Consider the following 21087-nt stretch of genomic DNA (forward strand, 5'->3'; position numbering starts at 1 on the left):
CTGCACGTGGAAATTCAGGAAACACTGCGCTAGAACATTTTGTGTACCCGCCTCTATCTCATTTTCCTTGTTAGACTTCTATTCGATTATATATAACAGCCTCTTGTCTGCTGTGTGTGAAGCTTATTAACATCGTGCTCAAGCAAAAGCAGAGCCAACAGTTTGTAGGATTTCTCTTTGATTCTTTTCAACTCACGAGGGTTATGTGCCCAGAAGTGTCAGAGATGCGTGGTTAACGAAAGAAGAGCCTCACAGAAACCGGAGGAACTGAAGTTCTGGTGGAAGAGAGGCAGTTCTGTGAAAGCCAATAGCAGAAAGTGCCCATGCGATCTCCATCAGAGGAGTTTTCGGGCACACGGGTGGCTCTCCTCAACTGCGGTCCCCGAGGAGCCATTGCTTCTCTGCTCCCATCAGACCAAATTCACAACCGTACCGACCGGACATTGGAACATCTGGGACCTGTGAGTACTGTGAGAATGTGGTTGAGTTGAAGTCAGGGTGAGGGAACAAACTCTCGCCAGATGATTGCTCTGAGTCTCCGCAAGACTCAACTCCCAAATGACGGAACAGCTCACCCATGAGGGGCAGCGAGAGCACACACGTTCACAAGCAATGGGGAACGCGTTTACTCACCGGCTCTGTCATCATGTCATTCTCCCACCCACACCTCCCCAAGATAACAGGCCGAGGTAATAGAGCAAGCTCTGCCTTTGAAAGGCTTGGAACCCCGCAAGGGCAGGGCATAAAGGTGGGCACCCAAACTGCCAATGAGGAGAGCCAAGAGTAGACACTCCAGCTGGAGCTGGGAGCAAGCCTTCGGAGACTGGGCTCCAGTAAGACTCAGAACCGCTTCCAGAGTGAGCACGAGCCGTCTACCCAAAGGCGGGAACAGGGCGGCCGAAACAGCTGAGGTCATTGGCATTGAGGCGGATCCTTTGATCTGAGGTTGGTAAACCTTGCTGCCATACCCAGTTGCAAAGAGCTGCTGCCCACTTTCTACGTGGGGACTCAGGGGATTAGGGGAGAACTCACAGCAGGAGGCTTATAGAGTCTTTGAGTGCGGCCCCCTGTGAACTTAGACCGTTGTTTCAAGCTGAAGACTTTTTTTTTTTTTTTTTTTTTTTTTTTTTTGCGGTACGCGGGCCTCTCACCGTTGTGGCCTCTCCCGCTGCGGAGCACAGGCTCCGGACGCGCAGGCCCAGTGGCCATGGCTTGCGGGCCCAGCCGCTCTGCGGCATGTGGGATCTTCCTGGACCGGGGCACGAACCCGCGTCCCCTGCATCGGCAGGAGGACTCTCAACCACTGCGCCACCAGGGAAGCCCCAAGCTGAAGACTTTTGAAGGCAGGTTGATCAGTCCTGGTTGGGACCCAGGGGTCACTGGGATAGGAAACCAAGTCCTCAAGGGGGGAAGGGTCTGGCCTGAGGTTCCATGGCATTTTCTGGCAGAGTGGGAAAGAGCGCTGAGATCTGGCTCCTGGCCCCAAACTCTTTCAACTTCCTCCTGAGAGCTTGGTTTTGCTGGGACAGTGGAGGGAGCCCTCTGCTTAACACACTTCTGCTTCTGAGGGGGGTGGAGGGGTCCTCCTTTCACAGCCTTGACCTACTGTCCTTGGCAAGACTGCCTGCGAACAGGCTGCAACTTCCGCCCCTGCCTGGAACTCCCTCGCTGTCTTCCCAGCAGTGCCCCTCTCTAGACCTCAGGAGAGAGCCTTACCCACCAGGATGCCTTGCTGGACTCCATGGTCTCCCCTGCCTAGGGATTCCCGTGCTCCTGAGACCCACTCTTCCTTATCGGATCTAGGGGTAGGAAATAAGTTTCCACCTTCTAACTCAGTTCCTTTATACCTAGCATGGAGCCGGACATACAACTGGCGCTCAATAAATGCCCGAGTGACCCTTTCTCATTTCCTCCTTGACAGATTCAGAGCCCAGCACCTTGGACTCCCAGTCTTCGACCACCTTGTTCCTCTCCTCCGAGGACCCAGGCCCCTCCACCACCGCGCTTCCTTCTCCCTCGTCGTCCTGCGAGCCCCAGGCGTTCTCCCCGGGGCCCTCGGTGCTGCCCCCGCTGCTGCCGCCGCTCCCCGCCGCCCCTGCGCCTCCCGCCTCGGGCTCAGGCGCCCCCCGGCGCGCCGGCCTCTACTCGGTGGTCGCCTCCTCCCCGGAGGGAGCTCCGCGCCTCGTCGACTGGCTGCCCGGCTGCCCCTCGACCACCCCTCCCGGCGTCCGCGGGGATGAGCGTGATCGGCCGGCTACCTGCGCCCCGCGCCCGGGCGCAGCAGGCAGGGAGGAGGGCGCGGAGGACCCGGGCGCTTCCCCGCCGCCCTGCGCCCGGCCCGCCGCCGCCGCCGCCGCCGCCGCCGCGACCTTGGAAGCCAGCGTCGGGGACATCCTGGTGGAGTTGCGGACGATGAATGGCCACCTGGACGTCATAGCGAGGGCCCTCACGAAACTGGCCTCGTCCCTGGGGCCGCAGCCGCAGCCTCAGCCGCAGCCGCAGCCGCAGCCGGATGCCCGGGATGGCAACTGATGGAGCTGCCCCGGGACTGTGTATCCGAGCCGCGCAGTAAAGGGATCCTGAATGCACCAGGCATCCCTGCCTGTGTCACCCCTGAGCCTGGCAAACCCAGCAGAGGACGGAATTACTCTGCTCAACCTACTTATGGGAAGGAATGGACCTCCCCTCGCATTTCAATCTGAAATGATGGTGCTTTTCACGCTCTCTGCTGTGCCAGGCTCGTTCTCAGCTCTCTCCCGCCTGCGCCACTCTTGGGAGCTCTCCTGGCCTTCAGGTGTCCTTCTCTTGTTTTGGAGAAGGCCTTGAGCTCCTGGCAGGACAAGTGCCCGAAGATTGCGGTGGGACCCTGGGCAGGATGCTCAGAGAACCATCCTTTCCCGACCCACATTGGTGACTTCTGAGTCCTGTGGAGGAGGGAAGGCAAGTGTGAAGCATGTTACAAAATCAGTCGTTCAAGGGCAGCTCCGGTGTTCCTTGCTTGAGTTGTTGATGTGGTATCTGATCTCTGGTGACTTTTACACATTTCTTTAAAAAATAGTTTTGGGAAAAGAAGTTTATTTTTTCCCATTATAACCACATTTCAAGAGGTTTGGAAAACAGAGAAGTGAGAAAAACCTGATGTATTTGGAGAAGGGAAGTATTTAAGTCTTTCTTATGAATAAGAAAGTATTTTGTGTAATAAACAAGATTTTTATATGTACTTTCTGGGTGTTGGCCTTTCGGTGCCACATTTCTTCCTTCCCCTGCTCTTCCTGTTCTCAGTTACCTATCCCAGCCTTACTTTACTCCCTGAGTCTTAGTTCAACTTCTCTCGTGCTTGTGAAGGATAAGCTTTTAAAGGTTGGCATGGTTCTTTTCGAAAGCTCCCAGACCTCCCTAAATTTGGTAAATCCACCCTTTTCCTCTGGATTGGAGCAGAAACCGATTCACTGGCCAACGAGGTGGAAGCCAGCACCCCTGGCCTTTCCTCCTAGATGCCGGTAACACCATCCTTCCCAGTTGTGACAAACAAACACGTCTCCAGACTTTGCCAGTGTCCCCTGGTGGAGACCTAGATGGAATTTCAGAAATCTGGAGGAACCTATGCCCTCCAGGATCTGACTTCCCGTAAGGAAGAGGGCCCTTCTCTCGCCTTCCTGATTGAATTAGAATTTTAATCAAGTGTGCTCATTTGCCAGAAGCAAACCTACTGCTCTTTTTCCAGAAACAAACCAAGCGTTGGAAACCACATTGCACAGAGTAAAACCCCACCCCGAGCATTTGCAGGGCGCACAGCTGGTGAGCTGCCTGGTTTCTGCAGTTTCTGCCACCCCCCAGAGCTTCTCAGACTTTGGCACGGAGAGCTTATGATGCAGGTTCTGCTTCGGCGGCTCCGGGGTGGGCCTGGGACTCTGCATTTCAAATCAGCGCCAGGGGATGCTGATGCCACTTGCCCAAGACACATTTTGCGCAGTAGTGAGTAGGGGTCGTCTGCTCTGGGATTCCTGCTGGTTGCGTTGCCACTGTTCCCCAGAAACCGCTGTTTGCCTTTGCCCCTGCAGAGACCTGGCTTCCTCAACCTTTAAACTTTCAAAGCAGCTGTGTGGGGGACTTTTCTTTTTAAAGCCAGGGTGTATTAAGTCTAACCACCCACTTCTAAGAAAGCTTCAGTGGAGTTCAAAGCAATTCCAGCAAGCATTTATTGGATACCTACAATGCTGATGCCCTGGGGGACACAAGATGAATAGAATAAAGGCCCTGCCCTCCAGGGGTTCCCAGCCCAGTGTCCCACAAGGAGAGGGATTATTAATCCCAGCATGTAAACAATTTGAAGCAGCAGGGAGTGATGAGAATGGCAGTCACAGGAGGCCAGGCTCCTTGAGGTTTGACTTTGGCAGAGTTATTTAATCCCTCTGAGCCTCGGTCTCCTGATCTGTGTCAAATGGGGATGATGGCATCTGCCTATCAGAATCAGACATGGACGCGATGGCGGCTTTGCACTCCCGGAAGTGCAGTCCAAATGCCTTTTTATGGTCAGCGGGCATTTTTACTTCCTCTCTCCTGGGTCCTAAGTCAGGAGGCGCCAGGTGGAGTGAGGATCACACACTCAGGTCTGAGTTGCCTTCCGGCTCTGAGGGACTAACCCCTTCACTTTTTCAGGAAGAGAATCTATGGCCCAAAGGGACCAGGCTTTGTTCTGCTCTTTAGTGGAAGAAACAGCTGAACTGGAATGCCAGTGCCACACCTGAGGGCATCAGCTTCTGGTTTTTACTCATTTGAACAGTCTTTTGTTTTAATTTTAACTGACTTCTTTTGTGTGAGATTAAAAACAGCAACAAAAAACTGAATCTTTCAGGAACCAAGAGGGGCTGGCATAGAAATCCTAAATTTAGATATAGGGACTGAATCATTTGATCAGAATCCCCATATATATTTATATATTTATACTTCTATGTATGAGATCGAGATCGAGGCTATCAGAGGAAGGAACCGACATAACACTGATTCCATCTGGGCAGACCAGAGGAAAGTCTGAGCTCCCGTCCTGGGTGAGTGGGGCCTCAGAGACTGGGCCTGCTTTAGGGTTTTTGAAGCTGGGGCTGAAGGAGGTTAGAAGGTCAGGATGGCCTTCATCTTGCAGAAGGTACAGCCAGGGTAAATGTGACAGTTTCTGGGGTGGGATGGAATTGAGTTCAAACAAAATATCAGTCTGAAGGTGCTGGACAGAAAAAAGGAAATCCAGTTTTGTAGATTCTTTTTTTTTTTTTTTTTTTTTTTTTGCCGCGCGGCTTGCATGATCTTAATTCCCCAACCAGGGATTGAAACCAGGCCCTTGGCAGTGAAAGGGTGGAGTCCTAACCACTGGACCACCAGGGAATTCCCTAGTTTTGTAGATTCTCGATTGAAACTTCCCTCCGGTACCTGTCCTGATACCTGTTTTTCCCAAGGCGTAGGGTGTCGTTCGGGTGGGCATATCATGAGACAAGCACACGATGGTTCAAGGTGGCAAGCTGAAGGCAAGCATAAGACCTATGGCGGAGGATAGCAGGCTTCAGCCAAGGAAGGATTTACCAGCAGTTACCGGACTCAACCGTGTGAGGTAGTGAGGGGCCTGTTTTAGGAGGGCACCAAGCAGAGACTGGATGGGTGCTTCAGCAGAAGGGATTGTCCACTCGGTGGGGCAGTGATTTAAGGACTCTTTCACTCTAACTTTGAAGTAATTCTTAGCTCTTCCCTGTCTCTCATGCCTATATCCAATCCAAAAGCACATCACATTGGTTCTACCTTCTAGAGAGTTCCATGATCCAGCCACTTCTCACCACCTCCATTGTTATTACCTGGTCCAAACCACTCTATCCTTTCTCACCTGAGTTATTGCCATTGGCTCCTAAATGGGCTCCCTGCTCCCTCTCCATTCTCACAGAGCAGCCAGGGTGGTCTTTTAAAAATATTTCTGACTAGATTATTCTTCTGCACAAGACTCTCAGTGGCTTTCATCTCACTCAGAGTAAGAGCCAAAGTTTTACATAATCTGGTCTCCTGTTACTTGCCTGACCTCATCTCTTATGACTCTCCTGCACTCTGGTCACCCACGCCTCCTTGATGCTTCTCCCGTGTACCAGGCACATTCCTACCTCAGGGCCTTTGCACTGCCTATTTCTTCAGCCTGGACCACTCTTTCCCAGATATATCACATGGCTTGCTCCCTCACCTCCTTCAGGTCTTGGCTCAAGCAACACTATCCTTTTATAAGTTGTAATCCGCTCCCTAACCATCAGCCTCCTCTCCCTAGATACATTTCTTTTTCTCCTTTTTTGCCTTGCACCAATATCCACCTTACCCAGATATATGTCTTACTTTATTTTTTGTTCTTAGAAGGTCAACTTCCCGTGAGGGAAGAAATTTTTGTCTGTTTTGTTCACTGCTGTCTTCCCAGCACACTGCCTTTTAAAAAACAAAGTGTTTTGTAAGAGGGACCTGTCAATTGTTGTAACAATTCAGACAACACAGAGGAGAACAAAGAAGAATATAAAACTCACCCCAAATTCCACCCCCAAGAGATAACCGCTGTCAGTATTCTGGCAACTACTATATGAAACATCTGTGTTTCAATAGAAACACATACATGTGTGTCCAATTCTACAGATGGACAGTATGTCTGCTGCTCTGTAGCCTGTTTTGTTTGTTAACTTGATAATAGATGATGAAAATCTTTCTATTTAAAAAAGTAGACGTTATATACGAAGCAAGATTTACTTAGCCCATTTTCTATTTGTGCTTCCAGATTTTTCACAATCGTAAGCAGTCCTGTAATGACCGTGTCTGGGGATACATGTTTTGTCTCTTCTGTGACTATGTTGTTCATGTAAATTCCTGGAGGTGTAATTGTGGAGTCAAAGGCATAGGTTCCTACTTCTTGTTCTTTTTTTAGATGTTATTATTATTTAACATCTTAATTGGAGTATAATTGCTTTACAATGGTGTGTTAGTTTCTGCTTTATAACAAAGTGAATCAGTTATACATATACATATGTTCCCATATCTCTTCCCTCTGGCATCTCCCTCCCTCCCACCCTCCCTATCCCACCCCTCCAGGCGGTCACAAAGCACCAAGCTGATCTCCCTGTGCTATGCGGCTGCTTCCCACTGGCTATCTACCTTACATTTGGTAGTGTATATATGTCCGTGCCTCTCTCCCGCTTTGTCACAGCTTACCCTTCCCCCTCCCCATATCCTCAAGTCCATTCTCTAGTAGGTCTGTGTCTTTGTTTCTGTCTTACTCTAGGTTCTTCATGACATTTTTTTTTCTTAAATTCCATATATATGTGTTCGCATCCGGTATTTGTCTTTCTCTTTCTGACTTACTTCTTGCTTTAGGCTGTTGCTGTGTCTTCATCAAGGTTCCAAAAGGGGAAATGAGTGGACAGCAGGAGGAACATGGGGACCTTGGGCTGGTTGCATCCAGGAAACTGGAAAAAGGGGGAAAAGGAAACAAGTCTGCCTTCTGAAGGTGGAACTTTAAAGTCGGCGCGTGGGGGGCCAGACAGAGGTGGGCTACCACCCTGAAGATGTGAATCTTGGATGGTCACTTGAACAGTGAGTTAGTCTGGGTCTGGTCAGGAAACAGAGGCCATCTGGGTTCTGCACACAGAGGGGACTCATTCAGGAACCGGGAGCAAGGGTGTTGGAAGGCTGGAGGAGTGTGGAGGGGAAGGTGGGTACCCCAAGAGGAGTGACTGCAGGAAAGCGCTACCAGCCCTGGGCTGGAGATGCCAAGGGGACTCAGGACCAGTGTGATGCCAAGACCCCGGCGGTAGAGCTGAGCTGCTTCAGCAGGAACCCAGGAGCGACCCTGCCAGGCTGCAGCCCCTGCCACCGTCATCCTCGGCTGTCACTAGTGCTGTCGCTACTGCCTGACACCCGCCACCGGGGGCCACGGGGGAGGAAGGGAGAGAGTTGCTTCTCCCCGCCTCCCGCCTTCCCTGTCAGCGCCTTCTCTTCCCAGAACCTAGCTGGGGGCCCATTGGAGGGAGTCTGGGAGGTGCAGTTTGTGGGGCTTCAGCCCTTATGACACAGGACAGAGCAAAGAAGAGCAGGAATGCAGCTGACAACAAATAAGCAGGTGACAGTCCCAGCAGGAACTCGCGTCAAAGTAGTGGTGTATCTGAAGACAGCAGCTCTCCATCCGCGAGCGGAACGGATCGGCCACGGGAGCACCTGAGAGCAGGTACCAGGGAGACCATGTGGGCAGTGCCTGTACCAGCAGCTGAGCGCTTGCTTGACCCCATGGGCCCAGCCAAGGCCTCACAGAAGGCACCCTGGCTCTCTCATCTGATGCCACTCAACAGTCCAGAGTGTGGCAATGAGATGCTGTCCCCAGGAGATGGCCTCGCTGCCAGGTGCAGACGGGCTGGGTTTCTGAGCCTTCCTGGTGGGCTGTTAGGCTCTGGACCATCGTAGGTTAACTGGTGTGTGCTGCCGCTCTGGGAGCAGGAAGCCAACCCCGGACTTGCCCTTGGCCATCTTCCTTTATCTAAAGGACGTCCGCGCTAACACTGATCGGGCTCCTATGAGGTGTCGGGCCCTGTGCTGTGTGCTATGTACAGGACTGGGTTTAACTCTCACAGCACCCCTGTAAGCAAAGTTGGGAGCTAGCGCCTATAAGGCCCATTTCACTGATCAGGAAACTGAGGCGAAAGGGGGTCATGTGACTTGCTCATGGCCGCATAGCTGGAAACCGACAGAGCCTGATCTGTCTGTCTCCAAGGCCCTGGCTGTGGACCACCTGGGGCTGCCTCTTAAACTGGACTTTCTCTTTTCAGAAGTAGGTCAAGGACCCAGGACGGTTGAACTGTCTTTGGCTGATGATTCTTCCCCAGGGTGACAGCAGAATTGCTCTCTGGAAGTAACAGGTCCCCGAAGAATCAGAAAATGTCAGCAAACTGGAACAATAAACAGGGGACCGCCCACCCCCCGGGCCACAGTACCAATGATGTCATGTGTACTGGGCCTGGAGAGGCAGAGGAGATACTGGAGGATGAGGCAAGGCACAGGAAAGAGTGGATGAGGACAGGCCGGGAGGGTTGTGCCCCCTCGGTGGCTCTGAAATACTGATAACCTTCGGGTCCTTTAAGGTCGATGTCATTAGCCACGTTACGCATACAAGGGGACTTGCCCGTAACTGTATTTTTTCCCCTTCATTCCTTACCCCCTCGGGCCACCTGGCTTCCAACAACCAACGCTGTGTAGAGAGCCAGGAAAATGCAAGGCTTCCTGCAGGTCACTGTGACACCTGCACCAGAATCCCAAGTCCCAGGGGGCATTTGCTAAGCCTCCTATAGAGCGAGGGCCCCAGCAGGCAGCAAACAGGCTGACTCTAACCTTGGCTTTCATGGATGAGGCTGGCTGGGGGGTACCGGCAGCTCAAACCATTTCCATAAAACGACCGTGCAAAGCCTCTGATGAGGGGCCACCAGGGGCACCACCCAAGGCTCTCTGCTCCAGCTGCTTCTTCCAAAATGCGCCAAGGGTTGTGTCTCTTGCCCTCGTGCTCTCCGGAGGGCACTGACTCTGGCCCAGCCATCTCTTCTGGAGCAGGCATTTCCCCCCGTTTTCTCCATCCCCACGGGGCCTGGCAGCATTGAGGCACGGAGCTGGTGCTCAGAAATGTTGACGGAGGGAGCAGTCCCCGGGCATCCAGTCTGGCAGCGGTGGGTGCCACCTCCTGCATCCCGAGGGCCGCCCGGGCCGCCTGGATGGAGATGAAGACCTGTTGGCCGGCCAGTCTGGTGCTGGCCCGGGAGGGAAGGTCATGACGACCTGCCTCCGCTGCAGCTTCCAGGCCTCGCCTTTGCTTGTTTTCTGGGAGCCTCGGTGTCTGCCCACAATGGCATGGCTCATTCAGCAGCCTGGATTCTTGGCGTGGTGCGCGGGCCGCATGGCTCTTTTCCGTGGTGAGCATGGCAGGGAAGGCTGGCCCTCCCGGGCAGAGCATTCCTTCAGGGTCTCCCCGGGCAGGGCTCGTGCCAGGGGGCTCTGCTCCCAAAGCGGGGTGTTCCGATGGGGGATGGTCTCCTTAAGTCACCTCAAAGTTAGCTGGGCTTTGTGCTGGAGTGAACGGATCTAACAGATTCTATCCATTCCTTTCTCTTGCATCCCACTTGGTTCCCAGAAGCATTTGAGATGGCCAAATGGACTGTCGCACTTGGGAGGGAGCTCAGACGGCACCTGGCCCGTCACTGTGCAGATGGTACAGGAAGCGTCACAAAGGTCGAGTGACTTGCTCAGGGGTGGCAGGCAGAACAGATGTCTCCTGAGTCCTATATTCTTTCAACCGCCACTCTTCCGGGCTCCCCAGAGTGAACCTTTCCATTTGCTGGATGAGCTGTCAGTCCACCTCCTCCATCACAGAGTGGGCGCACCTACACTCAGCACACACGTGTACACACATGGAGGATGCATTAGCATTTTTTTTGCGGTACGCGGGCCTCTCACTGTTGTGGCCTCTCCCGTTGCGGAGCACAGGCTCCAGACGCACAGGCTCAGCGGCCATGGCTCACAGACCCAGCCACTCTGCGGCATGTGGGATCTTCCCGGACCGGGGCACGAACCCGCGTCCCCTGCATCGGCAGGCGGACTCTCAACCACTGCGCTACCAGGGAAACCCCGCGTTAGCATTTTTAAATGAAAACAACATTTTTTTAGTTTTCTAAACCAGGGGTCAGGCAACCCTGGCCCATAACCTGTTCTTGTTTAGCTTGGGAACTGAGAATGATTTTTACATTTTCAAATCCTGCAAAAAGAAGAATATGTGACAGAGACCGTATGTGACTGACAAAGCCAAGAATATTTACTATCTGACTGTTTGCAGAAAAAAAGTTTGCTGATTCCTGGTCTGGGCAATCCATTTAACCGCTCATCCGGGGATGGTAAACCATCTTCCCAGGATGCTAAAAACTCCCTTTATAGGTCGATCTGGTCATCTCTATAGGGCTTGGACTCTGAAATTTAGAATTTGCAGCTTCTCTCTTCATCCCTCAGAGGCTGGTGCCTTCTCTGAGTGGTGTCTTGCTGTTGCTAGATTTTTCTCTTCTAAGGGCAAACCATGCAATGACCTCCTTGTCTGGAGACTTGCAACGGTGAATTAGGGGGTCAAGACTGCCCATGGACTTTGACTACTGGTACCCACTGTGGGGTTGCTGCCGGAGGCATCCTCAGAATGACCAGCCTGGGAATGACCCACGGGTGGTGGCTGAGAACAGAAAACTGCCCAGAGGGTGACAAGGAAAAAATGTCTTTCCCATCAAAGAGGAACACAGAAATGCATGCTCTCTGAATAGCTGTATTTCCTCTTCACCACGGCAGGCAGGCTTCTCCACGAGTTCCTGTCTCTCCAGGCCACTCATTTCTTTATAGTTACTGAAGCAGAATAACCACAAGTCGAACCGGAAGCACACGATAACCCGTTGAACTCTGCATGGCCTCGGCCGGGCGCACATTCAAATCCTGCCCTGGCCCGCGCAGCTGCGAGGTCTCCAGCCAGCACCCAGCGGTGTCTGCAGCTCCAGGCTCGGGCTAGTAACTTCCACAATCAGAGAGAGACCTGGGGGGGCGGGGTTGGCGCGGGGGAGGAGAGTGACAGGCAAACGGAACCAGGAACGTTCCCAACTGTCGGAGCCGTTCACGGTCATTACAGATTTACGGGCAGGCAGTTTGGAGTTCAAATATGAGATGACACCAGAAGCCTTTAATGTACAGGGGAGCTTTAAGCATGATCTGGGAGCAGAAAATGGTCTGTGAACACCCCTCTCTGAGATCTTAGAAGTTCTGTTCTATTGACTCCAGGCTGGGCTGCAGCCCCGGTGCACTTCATGGGCTCATAAATATAACATTATTGGACCGAAAAACCAATCCTTCTCCAACAGATTAGGCCCAGATTGGTCAACCCATAAATCAATGCTGAATAAGAACTATAAAGTTGTGAATCAATGTGTCCCAGATCTCCAAACTGGAATGAAAAAGTTGGAATAAAATAGCTGGAGTTCTTCCAAGAGCCTTCTTTTCATCCCCTCCTCCCACCAGCTCCATATCCTAGTACGTTAATTTTAAAAGGGTTTTTTTTTTTTTTTTTTTTGGCTCCTTGGCCTGGCTGTCGGCGGCATTTCAGGGCAGGAAATTCGGTCTAGAAGGGAGGCTGGGGAAACAGAGGCCGTCCTGTTGTGTTTCCGGTCAAGACTGATCTGCAGCTCCATGGTGTCTCCCTGGCCGGGGTCTCCACCTGTGGCTGAGAGGTGACGGCGTTTATCATCCGTGGCATGGAGGCAGAAAGGGAACAAGATGCCCCATGTGTCACTGGCACATAGTGGGTGATCAGGTCATGTTTGGTCAATGACTGGATGTTTAGATCTAATTCATTCAAGGGCTCTGAGCCCCGACATTGAATTACTAAATATAATAATCTGCTCTCCTCTTAGAACTGTACATCTGGTTCAGAAACGCCTTTGGCTATCCCTGTAGGATGTGGTCACCCTTTTGGATCTGGGAGCTGAGGCTGTCTGCTGTGAATGCTGCCCACACGTATGCAGAGAGAATTCCGTCTCGGTTCCTCTGGAGTTCTAAAGCAAAGTTTGTTTTCCGAACCACCCCCTCTCTTTGATGTCCTCACCTGGGGGACACACCACACAGCCCCTTCTGCCCTCCTGAGGTCTTACTGTAAGGGGTCTGCTCTCCTGGGCTGGGGCCTCTTACTCTTCTCCAGTCATGCCAATGTCCAGCTTACCTACCATCTTCTCCCCTCTGGGGAGGACACATGCGTGGTACCGTACACATCCCTTGAAGTGATGGCCTCCAGGTTTTCCCCAAACACAGACTCCAAGGGCTAGAAGGGACCTCCGTCCCGCCTTGCTTCATCTGCTTGTTTGGGGAAACTGAGACCCAGAGAGGGGTACTCACTTATCTAAAGTAGAACTCAGGCCTCTTGCAACCCAGTCCGCTTCATCCTAGTGCAAGCCTTATGCTGACTACATTCTTGTCCTCCTCCCTGGGGGTAAAGAAGGTCCTTGTCACGTTCTCCTGAAAGCACCGTGTTTGTACAATTGGCCGTTTCCTTTGGCCAGTTTCATTTCTCCCATGTTTTTCTCTCTCCTTGCTGAGACTTACAAGGTCAGGAGCAGACAAGCCCAAGGCTTCAGAGGAGAAGTTCTCTCCTCCAGTGTGTGCCCCTAGGAGCAATGGAGCCAAACGACAGCGCTCTTTGACGAATGAGCTCCATGTTGGTGTTTTACCACCAGGGGCCACAGAAACCTTGCAGGATGTGTCCAGGGAAATGGATTTTGTAGGGTTAGCTAAATCTGTACCACCCACTGCACAATAGCTGCTCTGTGCAGAAAGGCAGCTCTGAAACAGCTTTAGTTTTCCATCAGTTCCAAGTTTAGGTGAAGGGCCATTTCTGCAGCTAAAGGATTTGTATTTCCCCTTCTCACCCTGATGCCGCTTTTGTCGTCCTGGCTCTTCCACCCCTCATAAATTCTGACATTCTCTCTCTACTTCCTGGAAAAACATTTAACTCCCCAAATGAGCTCTAGGAAATAAAGTGATTGTGCTGCTTGGATGTACTTTTCTATGAGCAGACCTGTGGATGAGTGTGAATGTGATGAACACTACTGCCTAGAGAATACTTTTTAGCCACTTAGTTCCACTTTTAACCCCTAGGTCTGAGGGCCCATGGCCCATGGAGGGGGATGGGGAAGACTGTCAAAATGATCCTAATTCTTCATCCTTCCTGTAGCCATGCCTTTGCCATATAACTTTGCATTGACCTCCAAGGCTACATCTGGGCTTTGTCATGAACTTGTTTTGGCCAACAGGATAAAGTGGAAGTGATGTGCATTGGCTCCAAACCTGGATCCCAAGAGGACTTGCATGTTTCCTCTTGCTCTCTTGTGCCTCTCATTGCCATGGAAACATGCTCAAGCTAACCTGTTGGAGGAGGAGACACTGAGAAGCAGAGTCAGATCATCCCAGTTGTCCCAGCTGAGGCCAGTCTAGATCAGCCAACAGTCACTCCCAGACATATGAGTTAGCCCAGCCTAGATTAGCAGAGCCTCTTAGCTGACCCCCAGCTGACCCTAGATGTTTATTCTTGCGTGTCACTGAGGGTAAGTGAAGGCAAGGCAGTGAGACAGGCTGGGACCTGGGACTCTTTACTGCAGTGCTTGAACCTAGATAAACATCTCCTCAAGCAACAGAATACAGATAAAGGACTAAAAATTAATGCAGGCATGTGCAAGTGGGGCAAATTTTGAACAATAAGATACAAAAAGTCCAAAACCCAGCTGCCACTTTGCCTGGAGCAGAAGTAGGGTACTGAGCATTGTCCCTGCACACAGCACCACCAAAGGGGTGGGCATATCACCTAAGCTACCCCTCTGGCCTGACCCACTGATCCACCCCTACCCTCACCTCATTTAAGGGACCAGCTCCCCCCGCACCAAGGTAGCGAGCAAGGGTACTTGCTACCTGTTTTTACTCCCTTGTGCTGCAGCACAAGCCCCAGTAAAACCTTGCCTGGGGCTTCCCTGGTGGCGCAGTGGTTAAGAATCCACCTGCCAATGCAGGGGAAACGGGTTCGAGCCCTGGTCCTGGAAGATCCCACATGCTGCAGAGCAACTAAGCCTGTGTGCCACAACTACTGAGCCCGTGCTCTAGAGCCCACAAGCCACAACTACTGAGCCCACGTGCCACAGTTACTGAAGCCTGTATGCCTAGGGCCCATGCTCTGCAGCAAGAGAAGCCTGCACACCACAACCAATAGTAGCCCCCACTCGCCGCAACTAGAGAAAGCCTGTGCGCAGCAATGGAGGCCCAACACAGCCAGAAACAAACAGACAAACAAATAAATTTACAAATTTATAAACAAAACAAAACAAAATAAAAACCTTCCCTGAATTCCTCATCTGGCCTCTTATCAATTTCTATTGATTAAGGAGTCCAAGGACCCTGGTCAGTAGCAGAAGCCTTACTGTGGATGTAGATGACTGATGTGAGGATTTAGACTTTTTATCACTCCTTTATCCCTTGTGTCAATCAGCTGGTCACAGACACCATCTGGTCTACACTGCTAGGTGTCTACCCAATAGCCATTCCTCCTTTCTTCCTTACTATCGGAACCACGTGCCTAGCTAAAAACCTACATTTCTCAGCTTCCCCGCAGAAAGCAGTTGTCACGTGACACTCCTTTGGCCAATGAGAAACAAATGAAACATTGAGTGGCACTCCTTGAAGGGGTGGTGGGGACCCCCTTTGTCCCACTCCTTCTTCCTGCCTGGAGTGAGAATGTGATGCTGAGGTGACAGCACAATATAAGAATGGCTGAGGGAGAAGACAGAAAGGGCCTGGGTCTCTGAGAGTATGGCCACAAGACTAATGCTGAGAAAGCCTTCTTTGTGGACTTGTAGTTACATGAGGAAAAATGAGACTTCTAAGTTATTTATGTTCCTGTTTCTCAGGCTTCTCTTACTTGTAGCTTACTGTAATTTTTTTAAAAATTGAAATATAGTTGATTTACAATATTGGGTTACTTTCAGGTGTACAGCAAAATGATTCAGTTTTGTACATAGGTATATATGTGTATATATACATATATATCAGATTATTTTCCATTGTAGGTTATTACAAGATATTGAATCTGTAATTCTCAGTAGCACACTCTAGTACCCACTTTGTCCTCATTTGAAGAAAGTGCTTAGAACAAATGAGTGAAAGTACATTCTAAAGACATATCACAACAAGGACATACTGTATAGCACAGGGAACTATATTCAATATCTTGTAATAACATATAATGTAAAAGAACCTGAAAAAGAATATATATGTATATATCTGAATCACTTTGCTGGTAAGGAAACTGAGGTTCTGAAAAGTTGAGCAAACTAGCTCATACAGCTAGTGAGCAACAAAGCTTAGATTTGGATCCAGCCTTGCCTGATTCTCAGATCTTTGTATTTTGTCCTGCATTTTTCTTAACATGCGAATTCATTGTCATCAGTGCAGAAGTAGCAGAGATAGTGGTACTCGCCAATTAGTTCATGGGTTCCCCTAAATTTCTCACTCTCGCTTCCAGTTACATTGGGGCCACACGATTGGTTTCTGACAATAGGATGTGGGCAGAAGTGATGTACAACCACCCCAAGCATGACCTTTGATAACATCCTGGATGGGTCACCATCCATCTCTTCCTCTTCCACAATACAGGAAGCCAGATGTTGAGGTGTTAGCATCTCAAGATGGAGGCAGCCTGGATCCCTGAATCACTGCGTGGAGGAAAGTTGCCCTCCAGAGCCACCCAATCCACATTTAAATTTAACTAAACAAGAAATGACTCTTTGTTGTATTCTTGGAGCGTAGTGTCACCTAACCTAACTAATATAGCAGAAATGAACAGAAAATTTTCATATATTTATTTTATATAATTGTTTATACTGCACAAAATATTTTCTTGATCCTCCTAACCTTGCGAGATAAACAGGTATTCGAAGTCCCATATTATAGGCCAGGAAACTGAGGCTTAGAGAAGTGAAATGATCTGCTCAGGACCATAGATTTGGTAGGTGGTGAAAACAATGTAAGGGGCTTGGTATTTTTCCCGCACTCTGCAATTTTATAACTTCCAAGCCTGATGTTACAAAAGCAAGCAGTAACCTCAGAGGCAATGAGGGTCCCCTGTATAGAGCTCTGCAGATTAAATTAAACACCTTGAAGGACTAAAAGTCTAGGTAGCCAGTCCAGACAGGTGTAGTACATTCCAATGGTTCATATTCTTAAGTCAACAAGCTGCAGGCGTCCCGTGGCTGCTCGGACTCCTGGGTGGTCCTGGAGGGAGATTCCAAGCCCAGCCCTCAAGGAACCCAGTGTGCAGATCCCTGATCTGAATCACAGGTCTTGAATGAAAGACAAAACTTTGCACTCTCTGAGTGAAAATCCTCACTGTCTCCAGGAGGATTGGGGGCCTGAATTTCCTTCCTCATTCCCACTCAACAATCACCATTTTATTCTTTAGAAAATTCTTCCCAGGATACAAAGCGCTCCATTATCTCATTGAATTCTCATAAAACACGGTCATGCTTTTTTGTGGGAAAACTCAGAAAGGTTGATCTGTTCTAAGTTAATGATGGGATTCTGCCTCTGAGAATAAACTCTGACATTTAGTGAGCACTTACTATGTGTAGGATCTTACTCGACCCTATAGAAGTCCTCCAAGGTTGGTATTACTGTGACTGTTCTACCAGGAGGAATCTGAAGAAGGAGGGATGGAAAGCTTGCTCAAGGACACTTGGCTAAGAAGGCTCCCAGTGGGAATCCGTAAAGCCCATGGAGGAGTCCTCAACCAAGACCAAAAGGGAAGGGATGGAGGGTAAAAACACTCAACTCTCCCATCCTGTACAAATACCCAATAACCTCTGGTAACTCTATCAGGCATCATCAACTGAACACTTTAAAAAATCTATTGTAGTCTTTGATTTTTCCTCCTCTCAACAATTTTATGTGGTCCCTTTTACAGGAACTAGAGTTTCCATTTAGTTGACCTCCAATAACCTCTTTATACTAAGAAGAGGGGGGAACCACCTCTTGACTTTGTAAACATGGATCTTGTCCACGTTCAGTCCCTTTCACTGACTAAATTCTCCAAATCCTTTCCTCTCTCTCTAGGTCAAGCTCCTGGGATTCTGCTCACATAGACCTGATAAGCTGTCAATAGCTTGAAAGTGACAAGGATCTAAGTCACCTCTACGTATGGTTATCTGGCTTCTTCCATTCCTTGCTGTAGCGAGTCCTCATTTAGCACTTTCCCCTGTGAAGCTCAGGCTATTGCCAAGGGTTTCCGGGCAGGGCCTCCAGCTGTCCAATACCAGGGCACTATTCACTTTGCACTCTGTGTAGATGTCCCCTTGGAGTTGGACACTGAGGTAAGACTACGGCCCTATTCTTGACTGATGCATTGATTCATTCAGAAATAAGTTTAAGCACTGGCTATGTCTCAGACATTCTAATGGCCTCTGAGGTTGGAGAGGCGAATAAGGTACAGATCTGTCCTGGTTGAAGGCGACAGGCCATCCACACTCGAGCCACTTTAGAAACCCGAGAAGCTCCGTCTCCTTTGCCTCCACACTGCCATCAAACACGGAGTCTTATCCATTTTACCCTCGAAACGTTCATCATACTCATCTCTACTTCTGCATCCCATCCAAGACTCCCCTAGTTTAGGTCCTTGATACCTGTTTCATTGATGATTGCAATTTCCTCGTAGCCGGTCTGTCTGATTTGGTCTCATCCGCCTTCTTCGCTTTCCCACCCTGATGTATGAGTGATTTGCCTAAAATATGCATCTAAATCACTTAGCCAAGCTTTCAGATGGCTCCCTTCGGCCCACTTACCATGGAGTACAAAGTCCTTGGCGCCCTGGCTGGTACCCGCCTCTCCAGCTTTGTCCCTTAGTAGATGCTCCTGTCCACCAGACTGACCGTTCAGCCCTTTGCATTGGCCTCTGGTCTTCCTGGTGGGTAAGTGTTTTTTTGGTTTTTTTTTTTTGCGGTACGCGGGCCTCTCACTGTTGTGGCCTCTCCCGTTGCGGAGCACAGGCTCCGGACGCGCAGGCTCAGCGGCCATGGCTCACGGGCCCAGCCGCTCCGCGGCACGTGGGATCCTCCCGGACCGGGGCACAAACCCGTGTCCCCTGCATCGGCAGGCGGACTCTCAACCACTGCGCCACCAGGGAAGCCCTGGGTAAGTGTTTTGACCCTTCCTTTTGCACCCATCCCCCACCCCACCACCTCTCTGCCTTTGCTCCCTGCCCCCTGCCTCCTTTGTCACACAGGATAACTGCTATTATGAGCTACTGAAGAGGATAACTCCTAGTCATTCTTTAAGCCTTATTTTAGGGCCCAGCTCCTCCAGAAAGCCTTTGTTATTTCCCTGCCCCCCCCCATGACAGACGCCTTTCCTCAGTGGGCCCGTGGTACCCCTGGTACATTTCCATCATTGCTCCTAACACATGGTCAGATAAGTTGTCTTCAGTGTCTTTGGCTTCCCTAGACTCTGGACCCCATGTGGGGAAGGACCAGGGTGCTTGGCACATGGGAGACTCCCAATAAACTCCTCGAATGAATAAACAAATAATTTCAATGAAACGGAAAACAAGGGGGACAGAGGTAGTGACTGACCCCAGCTGGAGAGGTCAAAAGTGGCTTTAAAGAGAATACATGGGGCTGTATGTTGAAGGAAGCAGAGAAGCTTGTGGGAGGGGAGTGGGGAGAAGGCTACACTCCTAGTGACCCACCATCAAAGTTTTTGCTGTCCGTTCCTGTGATTTTATGCTCTGCTGGCTTAGAGGTCTTAGTTCCAGAAGGAGGAAGGCTTCCAGTGGGAGACACAATAATGATTCCACTGAAATGGAAGTTAAGACAGCCACCCAGCCACTCTGGCTTCCTCCTTCCTCTGAATCAACAGGTACAGAGTTATAGTGAGTTATAGTGTTGGTTGGGGTGATTGAACCTGACTCCCAAGGGGAAATAGGACTGCTCCTCCATAGTGAAGGTAAGGAAGAGTGTGTCTGAAATATAGGCGATTCCTTAGGGCTTAGTATTCCGTGCCCTGGATTATTCCATGCCCATGAAATTAGTCTCTTAGTATTTCCATGTCCTGTGATTAAGGTCAATGGAAAACTACAAGAACCCAATCCAGGCAGGACTACTAATGACTCAGACCATTCAGGAATGAAGGTTTGGGTCATCCCACCAGGTGAAGAATCACAACCAGCTGAGGTGCTTGCAGATGGCAAAGGGAGTACAGAGCGGGTAGTGGGAGAAGGTAATTAGAAACAGTAGCTATGACCACGTGATCAGTTACAGAAATGAAAACTGAAATTGTCATGAGCATCCCTCTTGCTTTTATTATGAACACGTTGATGTGTGACCCATGAAATTAACCATCACAGCTACTCAAGGACACAGCCTTCCCGAATGTAGCAGCCCCCAGCTGGTCTGCCCTGCGGTCATCTGATTTCTGTCTCTGTGGTGCCGGGCAGGAGCTGAGCTATTTCAAAGAATCTGTAGGCCACAGCGTTTGAGAAAGTGTATTGAGAATTTACCAGAGTGAGCGGCTGTGGCGAAAGATGAGTCAGCCATAGATTCTACCCTCCAGCAGTTTCACAGTCTAGTAGCAAAGCAAATACCGTGTTTGTTTGCTGTTTGTTTTTTTGTGATTTTATAGTTAGATTTGTGTGTATCAATAGAATGTTCATGCATGGTTACAGGGAGAGCAGATGCAGCCCCCAGCACTTGTTGGCGTGGTCTGTATTGTCCCAGAGCCCTGCTCATGAATGCCCGTTACTGCCAGCAATCAGAGGCTGATTTAGTGCAGGTTCCTGCCAGCAGTGCAGTATCCAGGAAACCAGTCCCTTCTGGGCTTGGAGGGCTGAGGTGGGAACCATCAGGACCCCCAAAACCCACGGCTGCCCTCCCCAGCCCTTCTGCTCCTGCATGTTTTCTTGGCCTTTTTTATTTGTTTCTGGTAATTCAGGTTGGAGGCCAGGCAGTTCAGGAGGCAGAATGGTGTCCTTGGGACAAGTGGCATTTCAGTGCTAGCTTTTCAGGGGTGATCAACTCCAAATCACTGTACTGTTAGGATGGAGGGCCTCAAGAAGATCCCCACAGACCATCTGGTGGTATGTATCAAGAATGTTAAAAGTGTGTGTGGAATACTACTCAGCAATAAAAAGGAAGGAGCTATTGATATGTGCAACAATGTGAGTGAATTAAAGAAGGGAGAGGGAAAAAATGTCCATACTGTCTGATGCATTTGCATAAATCGCTAGAAAATGCTAACTACTCTGCAGTGACAGAAAACAGAACAGTGGTGCTGGGGAGGGGGAGAGTGGAGAGAGGAAGAGATGACAAAGGGGCACAGAGAAACTTACGAGGGTGATGGACACGTTCATTACCTGGATTAGGGCAATGGTTTCATGGGTGTGGACCTATGTCAAAAATGACAGAACTTTAAATACGTGCAACTTACTGTATGTCAGTTATACCT

The 21087-nt window shown here is 50.2% G+C and overlaps 1 protein-coding gene across 1 annotated transcript in view; it reads left to right on the forward strand.

Annotated features, from left to right (window-relative positions):
- The window catches only part of RUNX2 (RUNX family transcription factor 2), a 313937-nt gene extending 311405 nt beyond the window's left edge, over nt 1–2532 (forward strand). The window contains exon 6 of the mRNA XM_060163021.1: nt 1922–2532. Within this exon, the coding sequence (XP_060019004.1) occupies nt 1922–2532 (611 nt within the window). The remainder of the gene's footprint in view (nt 1–1921) is intronic.
- The last annotated feature ends 18555 nt before the right edge of the window (nt 2533–21087 follow it).

Source organism: Lagenorhynchus albirostris, chromosome 10 (genome assembly GCF_949774975.1).
Source record: "Lagenorhynchus albirostris chromosome 10, mLagAlb1.1, whole genome shotgun sequence".
Classification (NCBI taxonomy): Eukaryota; Metazoa; Chordata; class Mammalia; order Artiodactyla; family Delphinidae; genus Lagenorhynchus; species Lagenorhynchus albirostris.